The 26,574-nt window shown below is 34.1% G+C and overlaps 1 protein-coding gene across 45 annotated transcripts in view; it reads left to right on the forward strand.

Moving 5' to 3' along the window:
* Positions 1 to 26,574, forward strand: part of LOC139970443 (1-phosphatidylinositol 4,5-bisphosphate phosphodiesterase beta-1-like) — a 152,393-nt gene that overhangs the window by 93,939 nt on the left and 31,880 nt on the right. For 7 of the 45 annotated variants that reach the window (XM_071976106.1, XM_071976113.1, XM_071976112.1 and 4 more), the window contains 7 exons: positions 1,015 to 1,143; positions 4,301 to 4,387; positions 6,561 to 6,653; positions 14,423 to 14,500; positions 17,406 to 17,495; positions 18,842 to 18,919; positions 25,440 to 25,585. In XM_071976106.1, the coding sequence (XP_071832207.1) occupies positions 1,015 to 1,143; positions 4,301 to 4,387; positions 6,561 to 6,653; positions 14,423 to 14,500; positions 17,406 to 17,495; positions 18,842 to 18,919; positions 25,440 to 25,585 (701 nt within the window). Of the gene's footprint in view, positions 1 to 1,014; positions 1,144 to 4,300; positions 4,388 to 6,560; positions 6,654 to 10,800; positions 10,894 to 14,422; positions 14,501 to 17,405; positions 17,496 to 18,841; positions 18,920 to 25,439; positions 25,586 to 26,574 lie in introns of all 45 variants that reach the window. The other 38 variants (XM_071976116.1, XM_071976120.1, XM_071976121.1 and 35 more) reach the window with 27 other exon arrangements.

Consider the following 26,574-nt stretch of genomic DNA (forward strand, 5'->3'; position numbering starts at 1 on the left):
AGTGATTAACACTTCTCCTTTAATAAAGAGCCAAAGAAAAGTTCAGATTTTTAATTATATTTAAATTTATGATTTCTTAATCAGTGTCTTTATGGCCTCAGACCTATTGGTCCTATAAGACTATTGGTTGCAAATTTATCAGAGCCCAATAGTAACATATGTTTATACAAGATTGTACCTACCTGTACCACATTTAGGACATTGCAGTACATGACTGTGCAACTTTTAACATTCTAATGTAACTAGTTGCACAATTGTGTGACATGTAACTGTAACAAAATTGTGTGACATGTTATACAACATTGTATCTATGACAGTGTAGTGTAGTGTGACTTGTTATAGAATGATGTAACTGCTACAATGTAGTGTGACTTGTTATAGAACATTGTAACTGTTACAATGCAGTGTGACTTGTTATAGAATGATGTAACTATTACAATGTAGTGTGACTTGTTATAGAATGATGTTACTCTCACCATGCAGTGTGACTTGTTACACAACATTGTAACTGTTACAGTTTAGTGTGACTTGTTAAAGAATGATGTAACTGTCACCATGAAGTGTGACTTGTTACACAACATTGTAACTGTTACAGTGTAGTGTGACTTGTTATAGAATGATGTAACTATAACAATGTAGTGTGACTTGTTATAGAATGATGTAACTGTCACCATGTAGTGTGTCTTGTTACACAACATTATAACTGTTACAGTGTAGTGTGACTTGTTATAGAATGATGAAACTGTTACAATGTAGTGTGACTTGTTATAAAATGATGTAACTATTACAATGTAGTGTGACTTGTTATACAATGATGTAACTGTTATAATGTAGTGTGACTTGTTATGCAATGATGTAATTTGCTGCAAAATGGTGTAACTTGTTACACATGTTGTAAGTTTTTGCCCAACAGCATAACTTGATACAAGATATGTAACTTGTTTCAACAAGAGCGCTTTTCCAAAACATGGTCAAGTTGTTACAAATGTCCACCATTCTTTTATCCCTCCGAAGCTGTTAGTGGATGGTCTAAGAACTGGGTTCCTGGTGATAACAGGCCCATGTCGGTCTTTATAGAACAACAGGAGGATCCAAAAGGAGTCGTATTACTTTCCTCCACCTGGGATTCATCTACATTCAGAGGTAGCTGAAGTCATTCTTGTCCGTCATAGCAGTATCCTCCCCTCTTTAATCAACCCACTGAACACTCAGTCTGTCTTGTAAATTATCCACTAATTATTAACACACAACTCGAAATGTGTACCACAATGGTTTATTTTGAAAATCTGTTAAATACCTGTAGGGCTTGAAGGAGGCCCCCCCCCCCCAAAAAAAAACACTCTGTGTGAAGCAATTTACAGTGCAAAATGTGGCACATGAAATGCAAGCATTTTGATGTTTATATCAGGAGGAAGGGAGAGCAGCTATTGTGAAAAATTGTTTTGGTTGACACTTTATTGTCTACATCTTAAAGTTGTAGATATTATTGCTAATTTGATAGAAGTGCATTCAATACTTAAAATGTTTTACTGTTAAACCAAGAAGTCGATTGAAAAGTGCAAGAATTATCCAATTCGGTTTGCATTTAAACAAACGTCAGGCCAACTTACCTTTTCACATGCAATTAAACAAGAAGTTTCCTTCAGTAAAATGCTTTACGTTGTTTATGAGTTCAAATGGGAGAACATTTAAAGAGGTTGTTTTCTAAAAGTTTTGAACAAACCCAAAAATTTGTTTGGTTGAGATTTACAAAAAGTTTAGACCCATCAAAAATTGCTATATATCAATTATGACTAATTTGAGACATGGACAGAGATTCACTAAACAATGATTTCTGTAACAAACATTGGCCCTCTCTATCAGTTATCTTGTATCGACTAGTGTGGTTCAAATTTCGGACTAACAGCTTTCTACACTGCTTTTTCTCTCGTAAAGTGTATATATGTAGTAAAAACTAACTGGTACACAGTAGTAATAGTTACATGGGAATTTGCAAATAGTGCACAGAAAAGATGTAACTGCTTTGCATTCAGCATTGGAAAGATTGAACAAGGGACCTTGAACCATCTTGCAGGAGCTGCCTGCTAGTACACAGCATACATGGAACTGGTAGCTTATTGGGAGCTCATAGTATTGTGTAAATTGGTATTATTCATCTGGGAAATAACTTGGGAAATGTAAACGACATTTGAAACAAATAAATGTCAAGCTTTTTGCTGGGAGTCTTTTTTTTTCTTTTTTTTTCATGATGTGAAGGTAACCTGTCATTCACATTTTAGTCGGCAGTTCAGTTTGTTTCTTTATTAAGAGTGTACGATACCCAGCCAGTGATAGCTCAGCACTACTAATCTCTTAAGTGATATCATGCAAGTCTGGCTACAGAAATTTGAACAAAATCCTCTCTGATATAAGTCTCGCAGTTATGTAACAATAAATTGTTTCGTTCTTTCTGACAGCCGGATGAAAGATCAAACTTTCTCATCAGGAGGAAAGAGTTTTTTTCTTTTTCTGGTAAAATTTGGTTACGATTAAGGCTAACCATGTGCAGCTAGTTGACTTATTTTGTTCAGTTAATCTTAAGGATGTCTCTGTCTACTTGGTAGCATTTTCCCCCGAATGGTTTGTGTGAGTCATACTCATGAATATTCATCATGATTCCCTTGGTTAATCGTTCGCAGAAAAAGGGATGTGTATTGGTCTGTCCGTTTGCTGTTCTTGGTACAAAACAAAATTGAGAAAGATACCTTTGGAGACCACAAGTTTTGTCAGTAATAAGATATAAGCGTGAAAATGGTATTTGTGGACTTCCCCTTCCCCTTCCCCTCCCTCTCCTACCTTGCCCCTCCCCTCTCCTTCCTTGCCCCTCCCTCCCCTCTCCTTTCCCCCTCCCTCCCCTTCCGCACCCCTCCCATCTCCTTCCTTTCCCCTTCCCTCACCTTCACTTTCCCCATTCTTGTCTGACAAGGAAATGCTATATATCCTTTTTTGCATTTAGGGTTGGACTATGATCTTGAAGCTTGAATTTTTAATTGTTGAAAGAATTCATTGTTGTTTCACTGATCTTCACTGTTTTTCTTGTGTTAAGTGAATTTTGGTTAAACCTGTCTTTGCAGTGATTAAAAGTTAGTATTTTTTAAACATGGTCTCCTATGTTTTTTGTCTGCATGTGAATATCTTTGTAACTTCCAGCTGTCCCTTGATAAGGAAAATTCAAGAAAATGGGAGCATTCTTGTCAGAAAAACAAAGAATGTTTTATACACAAGTATTGTCAAGTACTATGAATGCTTAATGATACAAGCATCCTCGTATTTGTATCCATCTAGTTTATTAAAAGTAAATGGGATAATCTGTTGTTTGGCACTGCAAATGATTTACATCAACATAGAAAACATGGTTTGGGATCAAATGGAGTAACTTCAACCTTGTCAACACAATCCTTGCATAGGGTGATTAAAGGGGTTGGAGCCATGGCTGGCAAAGTATGGTAAATGGAGTAACTTCCGATGGGGTTTTGATTCATGAGCAATCCAACCATCATTTCTCCATGATCTTCAAAGTTAGTGAAGGATATCATTTTAGGATAAGACAAGTGATTGTTGTATACTGTGTACCTCTAACTGTCACAATAGCAGCTTCTGCAGGATAGCAAATATAGAAAGCAGTTAAACAGGAAAATAAGAGCAAATAGCACAAAGTAGGGCTGGGGACTACCCCAGACCTGACATAACAACCCTCCCTGGAGTATGAAGAGAAGTTTGGTGAGAGGGTGTGGTTATGGGAAGATAGGTCACAGGTGAGTGGTGGTGTTTCAATGTTCGAAATCTTAGAGAAGAAGGGGATAGTGCAAAAACAAGAAAGGAAGCAAGACTTTACAATAGGGATGATTTTCTTATTCCACGCCTTAAGCCTGATACATTTTTCAGCCAGCTAGCGTGTTAGCTACTATAGTGTTGATCAAGATTATGTGTTGTTCTGCATCAGGAAAAAGAAGAGCTCTTACTGACTTAGCAAAAAATGGTGAAGGCAGTTCATAGTAATGTATTTCCTTCACTCTTTTACTATTATGACATCATGTGTTTGCCCGTGTGTACCCGTATATGGGGAGGCATGAAATAAAAATTGAGATTGAATTGCTCAATTCTGACAAGGCGGAAAGAATAATGACATCCCATTGGTAATTACAAGCCCTGAATCTCCTCTGGGGGGGGGGGGGTCCTTCAGCAACGGTGTCGTCGAATTCGACATATCAACCTGAGTGTTATACTTAAATTGCATTCCTATCTTCTCTTTTGTTGTCAGTCCGAAGATTTAGTAGCCAATCTTCTGTGTCCTCAGCAGATAGCGTGGAGGATGCAATTCTTGAACCATCCAAAATAAACAAAGGAGGTATTATATGTTCATACACAGGCCTTCTGTTTGCTTTTAACAACAACAACAACAAAAATCATTTTTTGGCAGCACATTTTTGATCTATTTCCTATTTCAAATCTTTTTATGACAAATTTTTGTCTTACATTGTTTTTCATCTTGACATGCAAGTTTTGGGATTTATTGTTTGTTTTATTTCAGATGCAACGCATTTAATATGTTAAAATTGTCAGTCAGCATAGAAGAGATTTCTTTTGAGGCCTTTTGCATTTCTGTTTATTTCTACCTACTACCATGGCTGAATATATTTGCTAGACTTTAACCTGCCTTGCAATCTTGTGGTGTTCACCATAGTTTGTCCAAACATGTCTCAAGTCATAGGATGATGTCAATAGGAGGATAAAGGGAAAAAGTAAACGATGTTAACAAGTATTTTGTTTAATATGAGTATTTTACTTTAAAACCATCCATACATGCAATGATTAACTATATCATGGTTACTGTATCATGGTTAAAACACAATAAGTTAGTATTATACTTTAGAACCATCTAGATATATCAGGGTTAGAAATGCAATATTTAGTATTTTACTTTAAAACCATCTACCTATATCATGGTTAAAACACAATATTTAGTATTTTACATTAAAACCATCCAGCTATATCTTATTTAAAAACAGAACATTTATATTTTACTTTAAAACAATCTATATAATACAATGATTAACTATATCATGGTATATCATGGTTAAAACACAATAATTTAGTATTATTCTTTAGAACCATCTAGATACATCAGGGTTAGAAACGCAATAATCAGTATTTTACATTAAAAACCATCTAGCTATATCGTGGTTAAAACACAAAATTTAGTTTTTTTCTTTAAAACCATCTGTATGTATCATGGTTAGAAACACAATATTTAGTATTTTACATTAAAACAATCTAGCTATATCATGGTTAACAATGCAATATTTACTATTTTACTTTAAACTGATCTACATATATAACGGTTAAAAACTTGCAAAGTCATGTAATGATGTCAAATTTATAAGGACGAAAGAAGCAACAGCAATAAGCATTTTGCTTATTCCTAGGTTTTACCTTATTTGGTTCAAACCAAAGCACAAAGTTATACAATCATGTCATATTAAGTAAAGAGCAAATGATAAGTTTGGATGTGCTCAATTATTTGTTTTTCTTTCTTCTTATTTTCCCACTTTTTTAATTCCTACTTTTCTCTTCCTTCCCCTTTCATCAAGCTATTTCTTACGTTGTCCAAAGAAAGATGTCACGTGTTCATGCATATGCATTTATCTCATATCTGTTCCATCGTTACTTTTTCTACACAACTCATGTGGTCAATTACCCTGAAAATCAAATGACATAATTTGAAGATACCACAACATTAGATTGCTTTTTCATCCACCTCCCCCCCAAAAAAAATCATCGCCAGAGAATTAATTATGCTGTTGTGGTCTTTAAGACAGTGTGACCATTTAAGCATATCTGGCAATTTTTTGGGTCACTATATGTGCCCTTTGTCCAACTCATTTCATATGCATTTTATATTTATACACAAGAGGAGCTGTAATTTTGAAGCTAGTGTAACAATTAAAACCTAGAAGAGAACTTGTTACACTTTGATTTCATATTTATGCTTGGAAACATTAAAGCAGTTTTTGTAAGTTTTATAGTTCATTAGCTTAACTTGAGAAGTTTCAATTTTTTATTCTAAAATTCTGATTTACACTGAAATGAGTAATGTGAAACAGTGTTTGGGAAACAAAATTTATGTTCAAAACTGAACAGTGTCATTAATAATTTGCTTCTTCGCTTTTTGCTTATTTCATGAAAAAAAATTCAATGAAACACAAAAAAGCAACGTTTGTGGAAATCTGAAAAGTTGCAGCTTTGTCAGGTTCTTTCCTTAAGTTAGGGTTTATTGAGTTTTCCATAATTTGTTGATCTTTTAATATTTTTTACTTCTTTGACCAATGATCAGATAAGTAACAGTAAACATTATGTTTATGAACCTTCAAAGAGGGAAGGTGGAGGGGGGGGGGTTGTTGGGGGTGGGGAAGTTTTCAGTTGTTTTTCTGATGGTGGGTCGTAATTCCTAGATGTAATTTGTATCTCCCTCCTAAGACCACGATGTTAATCTGTGATTTTATCTTCCTCCTATTAAACAGCTGTTAAAAGAGTAAGCAAGAGAAGCAAACTCGTGCAGATAAGTGAAGTTGTGTACGATGAAGATGATATTCCACAAGAGATACTAGCAGGAAGTATGCATTTGAATCTAACCACTCAGCAGCTAACTCTGATTGTTACACAATATCACAACATTTTCTTCTTGTTTTATAATTCATCGACCCAAAACTGCCCCCCCCCCCCACTTTAATCATCATTTTTAACGAGGCTTCCAAAATATTCATAAGTGGTCAACATTTGTTGTCCCTTTCATATGCCCCCCCCCCAAAAAAGCAGTGTCTATATATAGTTTGAAGAAAGATTAATACCTTACTTGGATTTAAGAATGAATCCTTCCCATTTGACCAATGGCATTCAGTAACAGCCAACTCACCTGTTTGTTTTTCATTGCTTTTAATTCATAGAAAATATCTTTTAACAGTTTTTGTCCATCACAACATGCAATTTTAAGGTCGCCAAAGTCTAAAAGATAAGAGTATTCACAAATGAAAAAAGGGTCTTAGACAGTCATTGCATCCATTTTGCTTCACAACCAAAAGAAGGAGAAAAAAAACATATTATCAATGTCATTTTCATTGACATTTTTTAAGTTAAAATTGCTTACTAACATTTCTCCTCTCTCTACTTTTGTCAATGTTTTTTGGTACATTTTTGACATACTTGAAAAACTGGCTAGATAATTGTTGTTCATTAATGCACGTCGCAAAGAAATTAGTTTTCAAATTTGATAAGTGAGAGTGGAAGTGTGGGTAAGACCTGAAAGCTCAAAAAGATATCTAACCAGATTTAAAAGAGAAAAATACAAAACCAAAATGTATCCAATTTCCACTCATTCATTTTCGTCATCATGTATAGGTACTGGTTAGACAAAATGTGCCTTTCCAAGAAAGTTTAAGGCATAATGTCAAATTTTTGGGAGACCTAATCAATAAAATAAATGTTTTCACAATTTCAGTAAGGGGTGTGTTTGTGTATGTTATAGTGAAGTCTCTAGTGATGGGAACGTTCAGGTAAATACACAAGGCTGCTATTTGTAAAAATAAAATTTAAAAAAATTCTGTGTCTTTAATTGAAGGTGAACATTGAGACAAAAAAGGACAGAATGTGTCATAATTCCCTAATACTGATGTGAGTGTCATAGATTTGAGGAGGTCAAAAGTGTACTGTGCTTTCATTATTTCATACCTAGATTGTAAATGGAAGGGACTTACAGTTTAATAGCTAACTTATATGTGATTAATAATTTAGTCAGCTACATTAAAGACTGAGTGTAAAGAAGAGTCTCTTTTTATGTCTGACCTAAAAGTTGACTTTGTGTGTGTGCAGCAGGAAATCTGTGAATGATTCTATATTGGATGCAATATAAGACAGAGAGTGCTGCCCAAACCAGCAAGTTGTGAATATCTTTAAAAACTACTTCTGCAAATGTGCCCTCTAATTTACATAGGGATACATTGTTTAGATAAGTTGCATTGCTGGACACATGCAGTCCTTTTATCTTGTTTTGATAAAATGAAATTTCATATGTCAGTGTTTAAATTCACACAGTCTATAGCAATATTCACTTTATTTCAATCAACACTGCACAGTAAAAGATGTTTCTCTTGTTTATCAGTTTTACGTCTATTTTTTTACGTCTAGTTGCACGCTGTACATATAATATACAGTATTTCTTTGAAATTTTTACACACAGCAAAGGTTATGTGTAATATGTTGAGACTAGTGGAACACTAGTAGTTGTAACTCAAGAGTTTCACGCGTTAAGCGATCATCAGATAACTCCTGATCTGATGATCGCTCCTTGTCTGATGATCGCTCAACGCGTGAAGCTCCGAGTTACAACTACTAGTGTTCCACTAGTCTCAACTAGTCTCAACATGTATTTCGCTCTGTCCACCGGACATAGAGCACTCTGCGCCAAGATAGACGCCAACCAACCAACTTTATCATATATATATATGATATATAGTATAGTATATGATATATGATAGTATATATGATAGTATATATGATAGTATATATAACAGTGCCCTAAAGATGAAAGAGGGACATGTTTTCCCCAGAAGTCGTTGAAAAGATGTTTATGGGCAGCATTGATACTCTCTGTGAGTCCTCTCTACATATGGATGATTGTGTATACTTAGTACTTTACAACACTTTACACATCCTATGGAAAAAATAGTGCTACCTAAAAGATATTTGAGAAGTAATTTGAGGAGTTAGATGAGAGGGAGAGGGGGAGAGGTAGGCTACCAGTAGGAAAATAGGACTGTTAAGCAAGGCACAAGATACCTGCACGATGTGGTGTGATTTACCATATATGCTGCTCCATTGAAAGGTAGAAAGGTATCCTGTAATGGCTTTATTTTAATCTAATGTCATCAGCATTTTTGGCTTGCTTGCAGAAATTGTCCATTAAGTTTGTTCTTTATTGTTCACATCAGAGAGGCATAAATTTTCAGAGACTTTTCTGTCATCAAGCATCCATTTTCTTTTCTTTCTCACAATATCTTGACAATCAAACTAAGCTTCCAGTAGACTATTGCAAGTTCTACACAAAATGCAGCGTTTCAGTTATGAAGCATGGTTGAAGAGAGAGAGAGAGACAGACCTTGTTTTAATATCAAGTAACAATTATTCCACAGTGCTACAAGTGCTCTATCTACTTGTCTATGGTTGTGAACAATGTTTCAGAGTTCATGTTACTTGGCTTCAATTGATATTTTTGTAGTGTGTGCCATTGTGGAAATATAGAGACATGTAGTAGGTACTTTCCTGGGCATGTTCTGTTTCTGAGTAGTAGTCACTTTTTTATATAAAGTCACTACTGGACATATCATTCCTTAATATTAACAAGATTGACAGTGGGGAAGACTCACCTGGTCTCTCCATCTGTAAGTTGTTGAATGGACTATTTGACAGTATCCTGTGCTATTTGAGTCTGTTTGCTAATTCTCAGCTCAAGTTAACCATCTGTACATGAAGTAGCTTTCCATCCCCACCCATTCCACCCCTGGTCACCCATCATTACTCTCTGATAGGGTCTTTGATAACAGCTATATTTGCTTTGCAGGCCTATACTTATTTGAATGATCCTGAAAACAAGAGGCGGAATCATTGTTAACAGTTTACATATTATGAATGTGCTCTTTCATATGACAATCTCTACCTAGCTATGTAATCTGTCTATTGGGAGTAGGATTTTGGAGATGATGCTAGCAGGCTTATTAAAGGAGGGGGGAAGAATGATTGAGGTGTGACATAGATGTCATCAGGGTCAGCATTGGTCTGTTTTCATGATTGGAGAGGCAAACTTACAAGCCCTCCATGAATACAAATGTACTTGGACCAGAAGCACACACAAATTGGCTGGTAGATGTACTGCCTTCTAACCCCTTCCATATATCTATGTTTCCAGGAACCGCATTAGTTCAGTGGCGTAGGAAAGCATCAAAAAGGTGGGGTGTTATAATGCAGAAAACAGGTAGCCTATTTGGGGATCTTCCCAAGATGATTTTACTTTTTGTAAATGCTACCATGGCCCGATGGGACATAGAAAATATGAACATTCTATCTCAAAATTGTGCGACTATATTATAAATGCCACCCTGGGTGTCATACTGTGCTATTAAATATGTATATAGTTTTGTAGTAACATGCCTCCTACCACATCCTCCTTCCCATTTCATGTCCATCCAATTCCGTGAGTTTGATTTGCAGGAAGGAGATTTCAAGAATACTGTGCAATGTTGTCCTGAGCAATTTAATTCAAGCAAACCTGATGAAATGTCATCAATAACAAAGTTGATGTGATAGTATGTTTTGCATCTCATTTATGTGCCTTTGATGTTACAATATTGCAAGAGGTTGAATAACAAAAAATTACTAGACAAGTTTAGACCGGCTTAAAAATGTCTAATCTGCATAAATATTTCTATATCTTCAATATCTACAATCTCTTGTAAAATTGAAGTCAAGTAAGTTTTCACTGTCATAGATTTGTAAAGTTTCATTTGAGGATGGAACTCTGTGAATCTAACAAGAATACATCATCACTGGATATCATCTTATCATATTCTTTCTGGTTTATTTCAATCTTGGTTCACATAATTATGTCTTTGTTTTAATTTATTTTAATTGTTTTGGGGGTAACCATGGACATTGTCATGGATACGTAGGGTTGTTTTGATATGATTTTCTTCTGACTTTCGCCATTGTCAGTCTCCACGTCACGTAAAGTATCGAAGATCGGAGGAGAGCAGGTATCAAGTTCCTCTTTGCCAGGACTTGATCCTATCTCAGAGGATACAAAAGGTATGTGTGTACACAACATGGGTATGCTAATGGGAGAACTATTTCATTATATTATTAGCTTGGGAGTTTCAGGCTAATTATGCTTGAAGCTCATGCACATTATGCATGATATATTTGTTTTCTTAATATGAAACATAAACAATTAATAAACCATCTGTATCCAAACATTTGACATCAGGTTATAAATTTACTTTTGTTTCTACTCAAAATTATGGCAGCAATTTTGGGAATATTTCAGTGGATTTTACAAGGCATTTAAATAGAAAAGCAGCATCTGAAAGTTTGAAGTTGAAAATATATCATATTGCAATAAAATTTAAAAAAACATGTCACAAAGAGTTGACATCAGGTTACAAAAGTTAGTTGAATATTTACTCAAAAAATATAACAAGAATATTTAAAATCCCACTGGATATTTCGAGGCATTTTACATGGAGAATTAGCATTCAAAATTTTTTAAGTTAGAATACAACTTTAGACTTTTTCTAAACCATATATCCCAAAAGTTGACATCAGGTTACAAATTTACTTGAATTTGTACTCAAATTATGATAATAAATTTGAAAATCCCATATTTAGAGGCATTAACATAGAAAATTAGCATTTTTTAAATTTGAAGATTGAATGTGTCATTAAAATTTTGATTTGTTTAATACCCTACAGAGTAGAAGCAAACCTTAAGTTTAATCTATAAATTTGAAATCTCCTTTGAAAAAAGCCAGGATAACTCATATTGATATTAATGGAATTCAAAAAAGTTGTTCTGTGTTATATCCTGTAGCTGTTGACAAAAATTTTAAGGAATTTTTAAGACTACAATTTCTGATAAGTTGCATGCAACATGCAGTCACCTTGCAGTTTACCTGGTTGGTTATTTGCCTTCATTCCTTATTTTAATAGGAGGGAAATTGAAAAATCTTTCAAAAATGTCTAGAGTGTTTACCACAAAACTGTTCCTTTCTTGATATTAATATGGTTCAAAAGTAGGGCTCTTCCTTGAAGCATTTAAAAATTGTATAAATGTCATTTGTTGCATTCTTTGTAACATTATAGTTATATTAACCAGATAAAATTTCTTCATATCAGGTAAATCATCTTAAACTGATAACTTTGAAGGGCTTGGTTTTGTCCAAAATGGTAATGCTTATGAGAATGCAAATCCTAATAGTACTAAAATATATTATTAGCCCTTATTTCTTGTTCATTTGTTTGTTGCAGAAATGGAACTTTTTTTTTAGATAAAACATTTAAACATACGTTCATTAATAATAAAGGAGAAAAAACACTTGACATACTGTTTATATACTTTAAAAACAAAACATGTTTAGGCAAATAGATAAAGTAACAGGACCTGAGATGTCCTTCAACCGTAAGGGCCGCCCTTAACTTTTATAAGAAAATTAAAATATGAAAAATATGATTAGAGAATGATAGAGGACCAATTTTGTCAAATAGTTGAAAAGACTTGTTAATAAATGTACAACGGAGAGGAATTGAAACAAAAGAGAAGCTAGTTGAGACCAGGACGAATTAATATAGAAAAACAACAGTTAAACTAACTGTGTGCATGACATCTCATGCACTGTCTGCCATGTTGTATTACTTGCATCCTCTTGGTGTCGGAATGGTGAATCTTCAATTTGTAGGAATGTTGGAATTGGGGTAATTAAGATGACAGTATTCCTTATGTCTCTCATTTCATTCATTCTCTGTGTCCTTTTGGTATTTTCATTTTCATCACACAACACTTCCTGGTTCCAGTAAAAATCCTTAAAAGAATTTTTTTTGTTTTTTTGTTGTTGAAGTGAATAGGATTAATGGTAACGTAACGATCATTTTTGGTAACTTCAATTTTTCGGTGTTTTGTCTACATTTTTACCAAGGATATTTAGTTCAGAATGTGCAGATACAGTGTATGACTTTAACTCAATATTATTATGTACAGAATGGATGATTTCAAGCTGTCTGTTAAAATACAGTATTGGAAAATCTGACCCATGATGTCTATTCAAGACAATGTTTGTGGTATAAAGTGTGATAAAAATAATATGATTATTATTATTACACCGGTGCTTGTATAGCACAAAATCCCAGGGTTCAATGCGCCTAACCAAACATATATACAAAATACAAAAATACAATTGAATACACTTAACCATAGGTTTGTTTGTAATAAAACGTCTTTAGCACTGATTTGAAAGTGCTGAAAGAGGTAAGACTTCGCACTTCTGATGGTAACTTGTTCCACAATAACGGTGCGACATGGCTAAAAGCTTGCTCCCCGACTGGCCTAAGTTTCAAATGGTTTGTCGCTATTGAAAACTATATGATGCTTCCGTTTTTTGGTAGATTTGCCGTTTCCTACACTACTGCTAAGTTTGTTACTTTCAGGGCTTAGCCAGTCTTTAAAGTTTTGTGTGTATGAGTAACATTTGGTGGATGGAAGGAGAAGGGGAAAAGTTCCTGTTATACACATCCCAGAGGATTCAGCACACACTTGTTAATAATTTATTTCCTGCTTATTTGTGAGATTCCTGTATCTGCTCTAAGTATAGTAACAGCTATATTGTAATGCTTTAACACTTAACTCTTCCAGCTCCTTGATACTCTTTAAATTCTTCAAACCAAAGAAGTCAGAAACAACCAGCTGTCAATATACTGAACTTATATTATAATATCCAAAGCAAAAATTGATACATTCTGATCTTGCATGTATGCTTGTTGAACATAACACATTGATGAATGTTAAAACAAGGGTCGAATTATGGGCATGCTTGCATGCACTCGGTTAAGTCTTCAGAGAATTGAACTGTCTTGCTAGTGTCACTGTTAGCTACAGCCAGCTGGGACAAATCCCCCTCCCCCCCCCCATACTGTACATTCCTTTCCCTGCTTCAAAGCACTAGCACTATCAGTTTGAGCTGTATCAATATCATGTTTCTGTCACATAAAACATTAGCAAATGTTTGTACTGTCAGTACATGTGCTTTGAAGCTTGATTTAGGAGGATCGTATTGAGTGGTATTAGCAGTAGGAAATTTTCCAACTGGCTGGATTGATCTAATGAATATTCATAAACAATAGATTTTAAAAAAGAGAGCTATATTTAATTATTTGTCTAACCACTATAACATACCAGTGATATTTACCGTATGAAAGGAGAGTTGGTGGAGCTGGGAAGTACATGTGCTTAGATCTAAGCAAGCATATTTCAAAATGTTAAAGATATGTGTCATGGTTAGATGATAACCCATAATACAACCCAAGTTTTCTGTGCAGTAAGGGCAGATCTTGAAGGAGATAGTTTGAACAGACTCTGTTAATTGAAATGGAAATCAAAGACCAAGGCAATTGAATACATATTTATATTTGAAACATTAATGAGTTGGAAAATCAAGAACAGTGAGATATCTTCCAGCTTCCACAGGAATTCAAACAGGGTTCAAACCCATATGTTATGGGTATGTCACAATACATGTCCTTCAACACTTTGTTTTTCCTCTTGTTTCGTTCCGTTTTATTAAACTAGCCTTGCGTAAGATTTCACGAACGGTGGACTCCACGTCCAGTCTGCCGCAACCGTTTCATGGGGAAGACGACCACAGAGGTAGTCTTATTGCCTTTTAGCTTGAGGGTCAAAGGTTAAGGGTCAAAGGTTAAGGCATGCTGTCATGTCTTCATTCTTATCTTGTCACCTGTTTATAGAGTGAGGAGGAGGACGTTGTCCTTGTTGTCTCGTGGAGGCTGCTGGTTCACTCCCATGTTTTGATTGGTGTGATAGTAATTGAAGTCATATTTGTGTTTCATGGATGGTTTTCGGAATATCAAACAGTTTGCGGGTGCTGAAAAGGCTGACTTTTGTGTCTGTCTGTTGGTTGGTCTTGGACCAAAGATTTTACTTAATGGTTTCATTTATCCTGCTGCTTTTAATCATATACACCATTCACACAGTATCAGTCTCTGCATTTTGGTTCATATTTGCCTTGATATAAAGTTTACCATAACCAGGGCTTGCTTTGCTGGCAGAAAATTCCTTATTAACCACCAGGAACACTGTTGCATCCATGATTTATAAACATACTCATCTGGGCTTCTAATTGCAGGTTGAGAGTGACATTTAAAGAGAATCCATATCTCTCATTGATCTATTGAAATATACACCAATCCCCACCCCTCCCCCTCATTTTATTTTCTCCTGTTTCATATATCTTGGTTCTCTCCGGTGATCACCATTTCCCCAAATTATGAAATCTCATAACTGTATTATGTGATTCAAAGTGCTTGTAAGTATATTTTTTTTTTGAGGGGAATGTCTATATAAACAAGACAACTGTAATTTTGGATCAGGTGTGGGCCTGATTTCTCTTGGGGGATGGGACGGGAGGGGGAGGAATATGGCTACTCTTTAACATATTAATGGGAGTCTCACTGTAATGGAACAATGTGTATCACCTGGGGCACATATCATATAGACACTATTAATGCATGCAATAGTGTAGATAAATGCACCTCACATAATGTTGGCGATATCCAAGAAAGCATAAATTGCTTAAAGTACAGATGACATGATCAGATACGAGTATGTTGCATTGATAGCTATTGATCTTTTTCTGTTTTTTTTTTAATTTTTATTGTTATCATCATCTGTTTTGGCTTGACTTGGATAGAAGAATTCATTTGAAATTCTTGCTGTGATGTGGCCACATGAGTAGTTTTTGGTCATATTGGTCTTTTATGGTCATATTAACGATAACATTTTAACCTGGTATTGAAAAGTTTATCTCAAATGTAGAGAGCATATAATTTTTTTGTATTTTGCTTTATTTTCTCTGACAATGGACAGCTGCTCTGTCTATGAATATTCATAGTTTACAGCCTATACCTGTATGTCCTGCCATTGCTGATGTATAAAGTAATAATTTGGCATAAAGTTTTACGTAAACAAATGTAAATGTATGCAGGACAAACTGTTGCTGCTGCATATGTTATCAATGGAATCGTCTTCATTTTCAGAGGATTTATACTTCTGCAGGATGAGGAGAAAATTAAATTTGGTAGATTTGGTAAAATAAGGTAGATGGATCAAGTACGCCCATGTAGATGTGGTGGAATGCATGCGAGCTTTGTATACATTTGTAAGTTGAAAAGGTCATCATTATTGGCACCAAATATGGTAGAAAATCCAATCATGGTCATTAATTTTCTATTTCGATAAGAATTTGGGGAGAGAATATTGCCTCCTTTCCACATTCATGAATGTAAACATTTGAAAACACATATTTACTTAATATAACAGCTTGTAGAAGATGACCTTGTGCTATATATGGCTATTAATTCGTATTAAACGTGACATCAAAATAGCCACAGTTGATGTTAGTATATAGGGTGAAATATTATTGCAAGCAATCCATAACATAAATTGTTACCCTGCACATGCAAAGTGCAAGCTAAGGTAACCTTGGGTGACTGCTCTGGAAGCTAATACTTTCTAGTGTAATTGGTGGCTATTCTGTTGCTCTTGAATAAGGTTTATATCAGCATTTGAAGTTTTTTCATTTCCTCCATTAGCTTAGCTTCAGCTTTTGTCCTTTAAGGCATTCATTTTTTTTCTTTCTACAAGAGACGTTTGCAAGAAATAATCTGCATTTGTTGAATTGTGGGTCAATAATATGCAAGTCAATAATATGCTAATATGTAGTCCTTAACCTGGCAGTCTCTGTAAAAGACTGTTCAATTAACAGAACTTATTGATAGCCTTTTGCATATTTTAACATATTCACAATGATCCAGGAATACAGGTATTTATTTTTTACATATAATCATTGAGTTTTCATTGCCAAAGGACAGTTTTTGCTGCCTATCTCTCTCTTTATTGAATTATTGCGTTTCCATCGGACATTTGAAATCAAATTATGTTGATATTTATGTAAAAGTGTTGAATGTGTTGATATTTGGCTTCTCAATAATGAAACCTTGGGGTAGTATAGCAATACATCTGAATATTTATCAGGGGCAAGCACCTCTGGTGGAAACAAAATCATTTTCCCGTGGATAATGTTCTAAAATCAAAAGTGCTTAAAAATGTTGGGAAATAGCTGTATAATAATGGACATTTATGGGAAATAAAATTGAGTTAAAATAGATGGAAAAATATAAATTTGGTCTATTATAGCTTGGTTTTTGAGTGAATGAGTAAAAGTCAGGTATTTGTTATATCAGCTATAAACTATTGAAGTCAATATTAGGGTCCTTGTGGTTTACACACTATTATGTATGATCACATGAAGGACCAGCTGAACTATTGAAGTAGATATTAGGATACTTGTGGTTTACACACTATTGTGTATGATCACATGAAGGACCAGCTGAACTATTGAAGTAGATATTAGGGTCCTTGTGGTTTACACGGTATGATGTATGATCACATGACGTACCCTGTTTTATCAATGTATTTTTAAAAGATTGCAACAATATTACCTATTCTATATTGATACAATTTTCTGTATTTTTAGCCGCTAAGAGCAAAATCTCATCTGCATCACTACAGTCGGCTGCTAGTAGTGATTCTCAACCAGGAGGAAACCAAGCCAGCAGTACAGAAGGTATCAGTCAAAAACTAATAAACACAGACATGATGTAGTGCTTTAAAGATAATTACACCACTCATAGATTCATTACCAGCTACTTTTTTTCTTTTCTAATCTGACAAGCCATTTATTTGCAATCTATATATATAATTCCTTTCTTTAACTCATAATAGAATTTGGGTTTATGTTAATACTAGTTCCTTAAAATGTGTTTTGTTGGATGGGACATTTATAAAGACACATATTTATCATAATTTCTATGCAAGTGAAACTTCAAAACTTCAAAAACTCTTTTTTTTTTTTTTTGCTGTATGTTAATACACATGTGTGCATGGTTAAACCCATTCAAATTAAATTGGCAACTGAGTTTGCAACTCATTATGAATATGCTGGACGATCCATTCATCCGACTTAATATAGTTCTTTGTCTCTCGGTGCCTGTCATTGGGAAGGAACCAAATCTGGGCAAAAAGACCTGTTTTATTGGTATATGTAATGGCACAGAACAGCATCTAAAGAGTGTAGTTAGGCCATGAGAATGGTGGGTCTTCAATAGTTTCCAATTTGTATATAAATACTGTAGTCTTTGCATTTCTAGCAAATCTGGAGATCAATTAACCCATTCGATTTTTGGCTAATTGTTGCAAATATTCCTTTATTATTGGATTGTTTCAAATTTTGCAGTTGCCAGTGATGACATAGGTTTAGGTTTTCCTACAAAATAAACTAATGTACCTCTTACTTTGGTCGGTTGAGTATACCAATGTTAAAACGGTTTTCGTTATTGGAAAAAGCTCCCAACATTTTACCTTTATTATATTCCAAAAGAAAGTATTGTTTTGATGAGAAAGTAGAAAACCACTTAGCTGAACACTTTTCAGCTCACCTCCACTGAAGTGCCTGCTGTACATAATGTTAGTTTAATACAAAAGACATTTAATTGACAGTATGTAAATCTGTATGTGCAACTTAGCAACGGCAGATAAAAAGGAGCTAGTTAATAACTCTGAGATGGAAATGTCAAAAGAAGAAAAAATTGTATTCTGTATCTGCCATCTGGTAAAAATAATTTCACAAAATTGCTAGGAATTCACATGATGTATTAAAGGCTATCCTTCATTAAAAAAATATATTGAAAATGCTGAAGTAGGGAAGGACAAATATAAACCCAAGGACAATATATAAACTGAGGCAATGATGGTATTGTCCTCCAGCCATTCTGCAGTGGTAATATATTAGATTAATTTATGGACAGGATGGATGGTTTATATAATATATACTATACATAACCATAAATTAGCATAAATTAGCAAACCCTGCATCCTTTCAAGCCATTAATATAAAGTTCTCTGTGTTTCTAGCTCCTAAGAGTAAAACATCGACTACATCCCAACCGTCGTTCAGCAGTATCAGTGAGACAACAGCTGGAGACAGTGAAGGTATATATATACATATATATACTAGTAGTAGTATACCAGTGTCATATATCACCCAGCAGAGCAGCGCTTCAACACATCTTCAATAATAAACCTCTTCCTTATACAGCATATTGACCATATAGTCTCACATGATCATCAAAGAAAAGTGTGCACATTATCTATTGGAAACCATAAGAGAATGTTGATTTTCCTTCATTCCTACACCCCCCCCCCCCCCCCCCCGTAACCTTCTCATTCCAACATTGTCCAAAAAGTTGGATTGAAATGCTCAAATATATTTTAGCATGTATTTTAGTTTGAAACATATGTATATATTACAAAGGCAAGTTTCCAATGTCAAAAAGAACAGGGCTGAAATTTCAAAGCGAATATAAAGAAGTATTAAAATAATTAATTTTGAAGATATTATTCCATGAATAGTAGCCTTGAATGAAAGATTTCCCCCTGAGGTAAAAGAAAATTTGATACTAACCTGAAATATGGATCGTCTTTTGATAGATTTATTCAAATTGTAAGCATGAAAATGCAATAAAGTCTGTTTGCTTTCAATTTAAAGTTATCAGTCCAAATTTCTGTTGTTATAAACATTGGGGGATCTTATTAACATATCTTTTTCATACCTCTGGGAGAGGTAAAGGCACATCCCCTAAAGAACTTGACTTAAAACTTAAATCCTCCACTTTCTTTTATGGTTTCCAGCTCTCTAGATTTCAATGTAGCATTTACTTCTTCTTCATTCTGTTTCTCACCTATTATGTAAATTCCTTTTTGATACACAAAGCACACTTATATCATAAAAATCGGATAAATCAATTGGTAGTGGGAGCACTAACTATTTTAACAATAGAAAAAAACAATATCATTTTTGAAGTTCATAAATGCAATTACTTTGGATAGATACATGTAAAAAATACCAAACAACATATTGGACACCACTTTTCCATTTTCTGGTTTATAGTGTGTAATAATTTAAAACACAGTCGTGAATGCTGTTAGTTCACATTTTGAATTTTCACCAGTCACTCCATATAGCACCCGGACTTTTATTTCTTGGTATTGACCCATTAAATCTTGTTTGCTTGCTGACTAATTTTCTTTTCCTTCTCGCACTTTTAACGACTTATTTGGTGGTTTCAGGATGGGATGTAGATGAAATGTACAGTAGAGGAGAATTGACCATTAAGTAGTACCCGGACCTTATTTCTTGGTATTGATGCATTAAATCTTGTTAGCTAGCTGATTAATTTTCCTTCTCGCATTTGTAACGACTTTAATATTTGGTGGTTTCCAGGATGAGATGTAGATGTAATGTCAATACAGTAGAGGAGGAATTGACCATTGAGTAGCGACGTTTAGCTAACTTTGCACTGCTATCTCTGCTTCTACTATTTTGCAATGTATAGACAATATTTAAATTTGTAAATATTATGCTAATGGTCTGACTTCTTTGTCATTGTATATATGACCTACTGTATATACTAAACTATATTCACAATATATTTCATTGTGTTTAACTTTGTATCAGAGGTTTGGCTACCATCCATGTATTTACACAGCTAGTTCGGTTGCCTAGCGTATGAATATTGTTGGTTTTAACAATATGGGTTTGGTACATTAAACTCAACTGGCTTTGTTTACTGCACTATCTCTCTTTCCTCAGCCAATAAACTTGAACAGAAACTAGTTTATTGGTTTGTTTTATGAATGTCACGACAGATGTTTGACAGAAAGTGTCCTTGTTTGACGAAACAAATATCGGTTCGTAAAAGAGTAGATGTACCACATTTTCATATATAGCTCAGTTGTATCCAGCCTACCTTAATTTGCATATATGAAGTGGGTCTGAAGTTATTATGTCATTATAACCACTGAGAACCTGTTAAGAACCTGCAAACAGGGACCGTTTTTTGTGGACAAAAAGAAAGGTTTTATAGAATTTATACAGAACATTGTTGACATTATTTGAGTGAATCTGTTGAGAAGTGTGAAAGCAACCAAGTGGAAAGACAGAGGAGCACCCTGATGTAGCTAAACCAGTACCAATAGTTGGGAGCTATACTGGTCCACCTTACATCTCTGACTTAGAGGATTACAGTATATTCTTGAGGACCAAGCTTGATCCATGCAAAGATACACACACACTGAGATGCACAGAGACTTTTAACATGGGATTGTAAACCATCTTTATTGTGGCAAATCCCACAAAGTACCTATCCATTGAAAAAAAATTGTTATACTGGTTGCTAAGCAAAAATTTCACCTTAGGTAATATAAATTTAATACTAACAACAGGATAAAATTGGAGCCTAGTTTTAATTGCCATGGTTATGTTCATGCATGGCAACCAACTGAAGCAGGATTTCACCGAGACGTAGAAACAGAAAGCACTCTGCGAGTGAACTGTACCTGTTATGTTTCCATAATGTATGAAGCAATTATAACCTCACATAAATCTGCTCACAGAGCTCTTTGAAATGAAAACAGAAAAAGCAATAAAAAAAAATCATGGTGTAGTTTTGGTTTAGTGTTGGAACTGTTGAATATTCATCAGAGCAGATAATGTGTAAATGGTTCATCCAAAATCTTCAAGTAGAAAGGCAATTTCTGACTCTAATACATGAGTTAAGTTTTAAGTTTTGTTAACAAATAGAGACATTTCATCACCCCTTTACCTGGGGACATCACATTGGGAAATAGAAACAAGTGTATTTATAAGATTATGCAGTAGCCATATATGATCATTTAATATAAACAATGGATACCTGGTGGTGTTCTTTTTTTTTGTTGGTAGAGGGAATGCTTGTCAATAGCTGTCCCTAGTATTATCAACCTTTACCAACCTACGCTAATATTCTACAGCATCTTGTCTAAGAGGAATGAATCTTCATCAATGAACTGATCAGATGACGAGTAGTCTAGCGCCCTTAATTATATGAAAACCTCAAGAGAATATAGTTATTGCCTCTCATTGAATTGAAGATAGATTATTCTCTCTGAAAAGAGAGAAATAACAGAAGAAAACCAAAAATGGTTTCGTTCGTTATGAAGTCCTACATCTCAATAAGTATGAAAAGTTATCAATTGAATAAAAGGTTTCCATCTGATAGCAATCTTTTCATTTTAATATATATCTGTTTAATGTTGTATAGCATCAATATGCAAAAAAACAAGGGGGGAAAAAATATCTCATTTGTAGAAATGCTGCTGGAAAAAAAGGAGTTGCTTCTCCTTCTAATTATCAATGTTTCTTTATTGTGTGATATTTCAACAGCAACAGATGTGTCATATGACATTAAACCCTGGAAAATGAACTTCAATGTAAGGGTCTCTACTTCCTGCAAAACTTTTGCCAAATAAAATTATGAAGAATTTTCTCCGTATTTGATGTTATTTTCTTGAACAACTTGCTGCAGCATTGAATAATTTGGACTTTATCCTTTTGTTGTCTTCTCCTTTCATTACGTGTAAAAACCGTTGTTTATTTCAGAGGCCTTTATTTTGTCCTTAATTTTGCTCTCTTGAATTATTAAAGTTGATGCTTTTGTTTTCTACTTCTGTGTTCAGTGCAGCTTTGATATACTACCAGCTTTTATACATGTCCACCAATATTTAAAAATTAAGCTACCAAACTGTTTTTTAGTTTTGTTTTTTTTTTAAATTATGAAAATCACATTTCTTTTTGCCAAAAATCCATGAAAGGTTTATTACATATTTTTTGTAATTATTTAATTGTTCATGTGTAAAACATGCCTTGTGTTACTTTTGTGACATCTCATGCCTTTTCATCTTAATGTTTACTCTTATGCTATATTCTATTTAATTTTGCTCTATTTTGCATTTTTTCCCCCTTTTTCCATTGCTACCTTTGCTCATGTTTCCCATGTCTCCAGACTATATCCTATTGAGATCCATTCCACTTTTTCCAAAGATAAAGTATATGTGCTGGTTTGTATAGCCAGGATCACAGAGAGCATATTCTACTAGAAAGGGAAAAAAAAACAGAAGTTTGCATATTCACAGTTAATCATGGTAAAGGCAACTGGAAATTAAATAATACCTAATAATCAACTAATGGTCACTCATGTACTAACATTAAACAAACATTTTTGACTGCCAACCCTCAAAACATCTTCCCGCATGGAGATATGTTGTCTAATTTATTAATCCTCAATGTGGAGAAAGTATTTAGTAGTGAAAACCTCCCAGAAAAGCACTATTGAAGTGTTTGTAGCAATTGTTTGCTAAATTTTGCCGGTAGCACTGACAACCATGGAGGAAGTGATGTAATACCCAAGTTATCCAGAAATCCACCAAAATTTATGTATACTGATGAAAAAAAAATTGTCATTTTATCATCTTTAAAGGAGATTTTTTATTCTGCCAACAACTCATTAATTGTTGTTTACATTCTTTAATATTGTTGTTGCATGCATTCTGTTTGTTTGATGTAATGTTTGTCACCTTGGCTATTTTGATACATTTTATTTTGATATATTACTAATATCAGTATTTTCTGTTGTGCATGTAAAGCATGTAAGACAATCAATTTGTTTTCATTTTGTTAACCACTAATGTTTAAATTTTAGTTCCTGCTGGGTGAGTTTCTTAACTTCTATTAAGTCGTTTAGTACTACTTGCAGTATTTATTTATTTATTTTTATTGTTTTTACTTTGTTTCCACAAAGTTATATATATTTGTTTACATTTCAAAATGTTTTATATCATACGCTTGCAATGTTCTTATTTATGTAGAGTTTTTCTCACGATTCTTTGGCCAACAATAGTCAGAAGCAAAACTAATCCTGACCAGAAAAGTTAGATGCAAGTGGATTGATTAGAAATATAATAGATCAATTCTTAAACAAAAATTTACATTGAAAGAAATCTTTTGAAACCTAAGGAATTGACAGAAGATAATATGTTTAACTGGATACTAAAAAATTATAATACAGAAGTCTGAAATTAAGAAAAACCATCCTTCTATCAATCTCATTTGAAAAGTGAATTATCAGTAATTTGACTCAACCCAAACCTACTTATGCTTTGTGTTTTCAAATACTGACATTGTATAACCATGCCAACTTACACAACTGTAACAAGAACATGTTGTTTTATGCTGGTATGGTATGTTACAGTCCCATCATCCAATTCAATATATTTTCTGCACACATTTACATTTCTTGTAACAAAAGATTATGCTTTATATTTATGGCAAGTCACAGATATGTAGCAATGGACACCACTGTTTGCTGGTCAGTTTAATATCATCAAAGCACTCATTATTCAAAGAACCTCATTTAAATAGAACAAACTGAGAAACAACAAGAAACATTTGAAGTATTTTTTCTTTTTTGCATAATATAATTTCTGAGATTATTGTGTAGTCTGCTCTTTTCAAAAGAAAATTAAATTTAGTATATAAGCAACATTTGGTGTTTTCTTTTTAATTTTTTTTTTCATAAATATAATTTCAGAGATTATTGTGTTGTTTGCCCTTTCAAAAGAAAATTAAATTTAGTATATAAGCCTCTAAATGTTGGCTAATAATTTGTAGTAATTTTTGAACTTCAGTGTTGAATTTGAAATATTTTGCAATAATACTAGAATACTAATTGACTAGAAATATAGAAACAAATGTGATGGTAGAACTTAGTCAATGATTGTCATAGGCAATTATGTGAAGGTTTAAATGGTGGAGAACAAGCAACCTTTCCAGTTTAAGACGGTCAAAAGTTGTTAAGCTAAGTGACATTCTACATTTCTTCTCGTTGACGGCTCATTTTCTGCTTCTTGCTCACTTTTTTCCCCTAAATTTCTTCTTTTTTTTCCCCAATCAAGTTAAGTATGTTTTGATGTCTTGTAGCCTAAAGTGTAAAATTATCACTTGTAGAGTGAAACATGATTGATTACCTTTGAGAAGTGCTCAAAGGTCTGTAAAGGGGGTTTGTTTGGATTTCTGTCTACAAGCCCTTCTACCTTCAGGAATGGAAATAATGTTTTAGAATTTGACATGCTCTTCGGTGACATTAGTGACAATTGTAAAATTTCGATTTGCAAAATGCTGGAAATGAAAGTAAAAAGCAACAGCAAGAAAAATAAAACAAAATAATAATCTAAAAAAAAAGAGTGAGCATTGTCAGCTATCAAGTAGAGTACATTAGTGGTATGAATTTGCCAAAGTGACTCTAATTCAAAAAATGTTGAAGTGTGACTTAGCCAATCATAAACATGTGCTTATTTGTGATTTTTTGTGCTTTAGTTTCAATCCTGTTTATAACTATGTACATTATCTTGGACAATTCCAACAGTGAGTAGATTAGGATTAGCGCTATGAGATCTGTATCTCAAACCATTGAAACTGCTTCATCATAGTCACAATTTGGGGGGGGGGGGTGGAAGGAGGAGGGGGGAGCAAATAGAATTTTGTGCTTTTCTTTTCCTTTCCTCTTATAAATTCAACTTTTCTGATTTGCTTGATTTTCAAATATCTGAAGAATCTATTCGCATTTCTTTTTTAAAGCTGCCAAGTCCCCCTCAGTAGACTTAGAGAAGGAAGGGGGCGCACTTGGACTCAATGGAGATCGTAAGTTGCCGGAGCCGGTAGAGGAAGAGGAGAGCGATTCGGATGATGATGAAACCGACAAGGGAGAAGTCAAAAAGGAACAGGTGGGTAGATGATGATGCTTCTGATGACCTCTGACAGTGGTGTCACTGCTGTTTTCACCAAACCTACCCTCACTCTTACTCATAAAAACATTGTCAATTAATCAAACTAGAAGACAAACTTCCTAGATTTATTTCCTTGTGTCAAAAATTGGTTAGTAAGAAAAATCTTTTAATTGATTGCACTTTTTTTGAAACAAATATGATATCCAAATAGCTTTTTATGGTATTATTAGTCAAATGTGGAAAGCAAATCATCAAAATGTTGGCTCTTTCCTTCAGGAAATAAAATGTATATTCTAAAATGTTTAACAAAATCAAGACAAAATGTTACTTTAACGTTGAAGAGGATCAGTCAACAGTGTGTTGGCACCATGTAGCTTGGACCAGTGTTGCGTTACTTTTATCAGCCAATTTTCATTAGGTGTGCCTGGGTTCCCCTATATCATCAATTGTTTTGTCATTAGCCCTCTTGAAAACAATATTTCTCTGTCATTTCCCGTACACCATTGAAGGTCTGCGACGTAAACACCATTTTTCAATTCTTTGTACTGTTTTCTGCACGAAGCCACTAATTCATGCATTTCATGTATCTATGGAGCAATTGACTACTGTACATTGGCGTCAAATGATTGCCTACTAACAGTCAAATAGATATTGAAATGCTAGACATAATAAATCAAACCTGAACCTCATGCAAACAATTTCAGGGTTGATAATTTATTATTCTCAATATATAACTCTTCAGCATGTTCTCTATATACTGTTGTCTGTATATCATGCTTGCCAGTTCCCACCAAGACAGACTCTATTGTTCAGAGAGATTGATTGATTCAGTAAGATTGGTCTCGCTGATTGATTCAATGGTCTCACTGATTGATTCAATCAGATTGGTCTCCCTGATTGATTCAGTAAGATTGGTCTCACTGATTGATTCAATCAGATTGGTCTCCCTGATTGATTCAATAAGATTGGTCTCGCTGATTGATTCA

The sequence above is a fragment of the Apostichopus japonicus genome, chromosome 8 (assembly GCF_037975245.1).
Source record: "Apostichopus japonicus isolate 1M-3 chromosome 8, ASM3797524v1, whole genome shotgun sequence".
Classification (NCBI taxonomy): Eukaryota; Metazoa; Echinodermata; class Holothuroidea; order Aspidochirotida; family Stichopodidae; genus Apostichopus; species Apostichopus japonicus.